Source organism: Myotis daubentonii, chromosome 11, assembly GCF_963259705.1.
Source record: "Myotis daubentonii chromosome 11, mMyoDau2.1, whole genome shotgun sequence".
NCBI lineage: Eukaryota > Metazoa > Chordata > Mammalia > Chiroptera > Vespertilionidae > Myotis > Myotis daubentonii.
In genome coordinates this window covers 78,048,471-78,054,470 of record NC_081850.1, presented here as the reverse complement: position 1 = coordinate 78,054,470, position 6,000 = coordinate 78,048,471, and the positions used below count along the sequence as shown (strand labels likewise).

The 6,000-nt window shown below is 56.9% G+C and overlaps 1 protein-coding gene across 3 annotated transcripts in view; it reads right to left on the bottom strand.

The window, feature by feature from the left end:
* Nucleotides 1-4,160: 4,160 nt before the first annotated feature.
* The window catches only part of GPR107 (G protein-coupled receptor 107), a 54,740-nt gene continuing 52,900 nt past the window's right edge, over nt 4,161-6,000 (bottom strand). For 2 of the 3 annotated variants that reach the window (XM_059658326.1, XM_059658325.1), the window contains exon 18: nt 4,161-4,510. In XM_059658326.1, coding sequence (XP_059514309.1) covers nt 4,414-4,510 — 97 coding nt within the window. In that variant the 3' untranslated portion in view covers nt 4,161-4,413. Of the gene's footprint in view, nt 4,511-5,052; nt 5,331-6,000 lie in introns of those variants that run through there. The other variant, XM_059658327.1, reaches the window with a different exon arrangement.

The following is a 6,000-nucleotide window of genomic DNA, read 5'->3' as shown; positions in this document are numbered from 1 at the left end:
GACTCCCTGGATCACAAACATGCATTTCCGTCAGAGAATCTTTATTTTACGTGTCTGCATCACAGCGAGAAGCCATCCCCAACAGCACCGGATCGGAAGCCCCACCCATCCTGTTTACATAAATGCCCTTCAATGACCATTGTTAAAAAATACTGAAAGTGCCTTCTGCACCCCAATCTAACAAGGAAAGCAAATGATATGTACAGGCATTGTCTCCCCCAGATGTAACTTGATTCTGGATTCGATGTGTCTGACGTCTTTTGTGGTCAATGACGAGGAACTCCAATTCATGATCTATCAACACCCCTTGTCCGCACAGCGCCACGGCCTCTTTGGTTAATAAGCATCTTACATGCGAGGGGGCTGGCCCTCAGGCCCCATCTGAGCTGCGATCCCACCATGAAACCTCGCACCTTGCCTCAGAGCAGCTTACTCTTGGGAGTGGGTCACTTTTCCTATTTTGCTTGGACATTTACTGACTTTGTCCAGAACTCCCCCTTCCCAAAGGCCTGGGGAGTCTGGAGTGCTCAGGTCATTACATTACAGGCGGTAGCAATGCAGGTGGATCCCTTCTTCCAAAATATATTTTTACTGATTTCACACAGGAAGGGAGAGGGATAGAGAGAAACATCAATGAGAGAGAATCACTGATCGGCTGTCTCCTGCACACCCCACACTGTGGATCGAGCCCGCAACCTGGCATATGCCCTGACCGAGAATCGAACTGTGACCTCCTGGTTCATAGGTTACACTCAACCACTGACCCACACCGGCCGGGCACAGGTGGGTCCCTTTTAAAGACTTCCTGCCAAACACCCTAGAGAAACAGGCGCACAGAGCAGATCTGAGAGCCGCTGGCGTGTTCCCACGAACGCCTTTGTGATGTACCAAGAGGCACCGAGTCAGAGCCTAACTTCTTTAGTGGGGAAGCCATTGATTTAGTGACTCCTGAGGGGGAAAGCAGCGGGTCCCAGGCCCCCGGGACCCTGCACATTGTGAACTGGTTCAGAGGCCCAACGGGGAGCGTGGAGTGGAAGGGGTGGAGTTGGCAGTGGGCAGCATGGAGGCTCTGCTGTCCCCCAGGGGTATGGAGCAGGGCCAACCTCATCAGACTCTCTGATGGGCCCGGCCCGCTGGGAGACAACACTTCGGATGGGGAAATGGCCAGATGCCACTTGTAATAACAACGGGCATCGTGTCGCTCCTCTGTAGGCTGTAAGGGCCGCTCCTTGCAGTAGACTCGTAAGTGCTGGGACATACACCGGAATGCAGGCAGAACCCCACATCCGGGCCAAAGCAATGATACACGAGTTAGTGCGACCTCCTGGTAAAACTCTCCTGAGCTTCGCCAACTCATCCCTCCAGAGCTTCCGGGAGAAAACGCTGCAATGCACCAAAGCCTGCAGCCTGTATTCCCAGGACCGAGCCTCCCTGGAATCAATAGATGTGGGCGGGGGCGGGGGGTGGAGGAGAAGGAGAGGGGGAGGGGAGGCAGGCTGTGGAAGGAGAGCAGAGATCTTGATGAGACGGTGCCGCGGAGGAAATCCTGCCACGACAGACACGTGGAGTGGACTCACGAGACCTAAAGCTGCCTGGCTGGCTGGCCACGTCCAGGGGAGAAAGCGCCTGGCAAGTTCACGCAAGTGGTTTCTTGAGGGAAAGCTGGACTGACTCGGGCTGTGACCTGAGCAAGCACCTCCTGCACTCGAGCAGCTTCCCTGGCAGGACGGGCAGCGGCCTCCGGCATCGCTCGGCGGCACTGCGTTGCTACTAACATTTTAAAGTCTGGAGGGGCCAGAACTAGGCTGATGGCATCTCTGGCCACTGGTAAGAGCCAGGATTGAGAGACCAGTGACCTTTGTTGTGGTCCAAGAAGTAATTTTCTACAAAAGACACGGACTTTGTTAAAGGCAAACAGAGCCTGCACTTCCTGAACCTTCCCCGCAGCAGGGTTCCCAGTCTGCGGCAGGTTTCTGAAAGGAAGCCTGGATACTCGTGTGGGCAGGGCAGGGAGGGAGCAGAGTGAAGCTATAAACACGAGGGCTCTGTGATGTGCACCCGTCCTCCCTGCCCAGCCGAGACTCTGGGAGGCTCATGGAGCCGGGACCTGAACTCGGGCGGCAGGAAGGCTGTGGCTGGAGAGCCACTGTGCTTCGGACCCCAGCCAGTCACCCTGACTCACGTGCCTGCTGGTCCCAGCTGTGAAGTGACAGAGGAAGGGAAGAAATGTTCCCGGAACAGGACAGACAGCGTAAGTCATTCTGAGAAACTTCACCTACCACCTGCCTTCCCCGTCACGGGCTGGGTTTGGATGTTCCCTAATCGTCGGCCTGACTGTAGACCTTCCGTGTTACATGCAGGACACGGCAGATGTGCTGTGTGGTGGGAAGGCCGTGGCAGCCTGTTTCCAAACCACTGCCCCCTCTCCCTGTGCTCCTGCCCCGAAGGGCCAGCATGGAAGGGAAGGGGGCCCCGCAGGTGCTGCGAGAGCCCAGAGGCGGCTGGAGGTAGGCATGGGCTTTAAAGGACGCCCCATCCCACAGAAGCCAGCCCTCTGGCTCGGCCCGAATGTGGCTGCTGAGGATGGGAGCTGCGAGGGGGCAGGAGGCAGGCGCAGTGCGGGCTGGCCGCACACGTTCCCGTCCTCCCCTGCTCCTCACGCACTCGCTTCCTCCGTGGAGACCTTTCAGGAGGGAGTTTTCATCTCACTTTGGTTCTTGCCAAGAAATCTATGACTGAGTTAAGAACATCTGCTTGCAGGACAAGCAGCGAACCCCCCCCCCCCCCCCCCGCCCAGGGAAGCACCCTGAGCCTGGGTTGAGACACTTCTGCAGCTGGGATTGCTGGGACAGGAAAACAAAGCTTTAAAGATATTCCCATCTTCTCTACAACGCCCGGCCCCGTCACACAGCTCCAAGTGAAAAGAGAAAGAGAACTGACCCTCAGATGAATACTTAGGCTGTACTTCCGTCCTGGAGACGGGGAGACGCGTGGCCCCGCCCCGAGGACTGCAGAGCAGGACCAGCCCGAGGGCCAGGCCGAGCACAGAGGCCACTGAGAGTGCATGAGGAGGACGCTTCCTCCTCCCGGGCCAGCAGGAAGGGGAAACGGCACAGCAGAGGGAAAGCAACTGTTTTTGAGGAAAGACTTCAGGTTCCCAAACCTGGGATATGGAGCCACCCCTAAATCTTGTGGTTTCTGACCGACCCTCCAAGCCGGAGGTAAGCAAACCACCACCAGGGACTGTCCCTGTCCACCTGCCAGGAGGCCCCGCACGCCTGGCACCCGAGCAGGAGGAAGCCGTCCTGCGTGGGAATGATCACGAAGCCCTCCGCCACAACCGGCCTTCGGAGCGGCCCGGCTTCCAACCGCTTAGGTGCAATGCTGTTCCCTGGGGGCAGCGCCCGTGTTGGTCCCCACACTCGGAGAGTCCGCAAGGGAACCCGCGTTCCTGTGAGACGCCTCCCGGCCCTGAGCCTAAGCCGCCAGTCACACTTGCCCACACACTCCAGACGAAGGCGGGGCAGCTGGCCACCTGCTCTGTCTAGAACCCTCTGGCTTATGGGGAAAGCTTGGTGATGATGATCACACCTCCTTTCCTGCCCCAGCTGCTCCTGAAGGAAAGTTCCCCCCCTTTCCCCAGACTCCCATCACACCAGGTGGACACGAACCACGAGGAGAGGGAACTTTTCTGGATGTTCAAGAAAACCCTACAGAATGCTTTTGAGCTAAAAATATATTTCTGTCCATCCTTTAGGCAACACAGAACATCCTTCCATCACCATTCCCCCTCTACCTGCCCCCCGCCCCGGGCTGTGACACCCAGCCCCCCACGCAGAGCCCCTTGGATACAGCTCCCAGAGCTGCTGGTTCCTAGACCCTTTCAGGATCTGGGAGAAAGGCCTGAGCCACCTTTGGGGACAGGAGTTTGGGGCAGGCTCTGCATACTAATCAGTTTTGACCCTGCTTTCTAGAATCACCTAATTTCATTTGTTTTTGTCTCCAAAAGCTGTAGCAACCCTCTCCATCCCCTGTAAGCCTGTACTGTGATGACACAGATGTTGACTTCCTCCCCACCCACCGTCCATTCTGATGTGCTACACACTGGGGGTCACACTGCATATACCCTAAGAGCTCCCTCCCGATTAAAAATATATAAATCAAAACCAAGTCTTCCTTTTATTCTCCTCCTCGCTACACTCCCTCCGCAGCGTGCCCACCTGAAGGAGAAGTCCAGCTGCCCACGACCAGCCACAGATCAGTTTCCATAAAAGAGTAAAAAAGGGCTTCCGTGGCACTGCTCCCAGCGCGCTGTGGTGTCACTGTCGGGAAGTGCCAGCTGCTCTCGCTCACCAAGAGGACTATTAATAAATTAAGTGTCTTCTTTGCGGGGCCAGCCTCGAGCGTGCTCCATCACGCGGCGCACTCCCAGTTGCCCTGGGGCTCCACCGAGCCGTTGGTCACCTTCTTGACTTTCTTCATGTTCTCCATCACCCCCGACGTCGTCACGCTGCACAGGGAAACAACAAGGAGCGCGTCAGCGGGAAGCGGGGCCGTCTTCGCCACAGCACCTCCCAGGGGTGAAGGGCTGGCTCTGGAGTCAGAGCGGGGCTTGAATTCCGACCGGCTCTGGCCACTATGGAACCTTGGCCAAGGCACCTGAGCTCTCCGTGCTCCAGTACAAGAGCAATTCCCGCATCCCAGAACTACCGTGAGGGCAATGAGGCTCTCCAAGGCGCCCAATCAGCGCACGGCGGCTGTTATCGCTACAATCAGCGCCAGCCGGTCATGGCTCCACGGATTTCCACGTGGCATGCACGTCCTCTACCAGCCACGAGACTGCCCCGTTACAGTGAACTCTGAAAAGAAAGCTGGCCCGAGGCAGACACTCAAGTCACCAGCCACACGGGAGCATCCCGAGTCACGGGACAGGAGCCCGGGTGCGGCGGCCCTTCCAGGCCCAGCCCAACACTAGATCTTTCTGCAGACCCAGGCCCTGGTCCCTGCAGGCCGCGTCATCAATGAGCTCAGTCTCCGCCTCCCCATGCCTCCCGGGCAGGGTCTATTCTCTGTTGGTCCCTGACACTCAGGAGGGGCCGTGGAGCCCTTCACTGAATCCATGGATCAAAACTGGAAGCACGGCCCTAGCCGGTTTGGCTCAGTGGATAGAGCAACGGCCTGTGGACCAAAGGGTCCCAGGTTCGATTTTGGTCAAGGGCACGTACCTTGGTTGCAGGCTCCTCCCCTGCCCGGGCCCTGGTGCACGAGGCAACCAATCAATGTGTCTCTCTCACATCGATATTTCTGTCTTTCCCTCTGTCTTCCACTCCCTAAAAATCAATGGGAAAATATCCTCGGATGAGGATTAACAACAAAAAATGGAGGCAGGCTAGCCCTTCCCCTGGAGTGGAGCGCAGCCTCTCGTGTGGTGGGTCCATGGGAAGACAAGATGTGAGCTGGGCAGGTTCTACGCTTGTGTATCTGCGAAGGACACGGTGGCCCCACAGCAGGAGGCGTCGAGCAAACGTACTGAGCTCCTCCTGGCGGGACTGGTTTTAGTGCAGTGACACTGTCTGTATGACACTATTATGGTAGATACAAGTCATCACACATGTGTGCAAACCCCAGAATGCACACCGCCAGCACGGTCCCTAAGGTAAACTATGGGCTCCGGGTGACAAGGACTGTCAATCAGGTTCATCGGCTGGAACACATGCGCTGCTCTGGAGGAGCTGTTGCTAATGCGGAGGCTGTGTGAGGCCAGGCCAGGATGCTTATGGCAAATGGCTGTATCTTCTGTTCAATGTCGCTGTGAACCTAAAACTGCTCTAAGAAACAGCCTGTTAGAACAAACATGCCTGGCCCAGCATCTCCTAAGTCTCCTCTGTCCCCGTCCGGACCCACAGGAAGCTCCTGACCAATAAAATAAATGCAATCAATCAACTCAACCGACTCTCCGAGGACCCTGCCCATCCCCCCACCAACTACCCTCCACGTGGC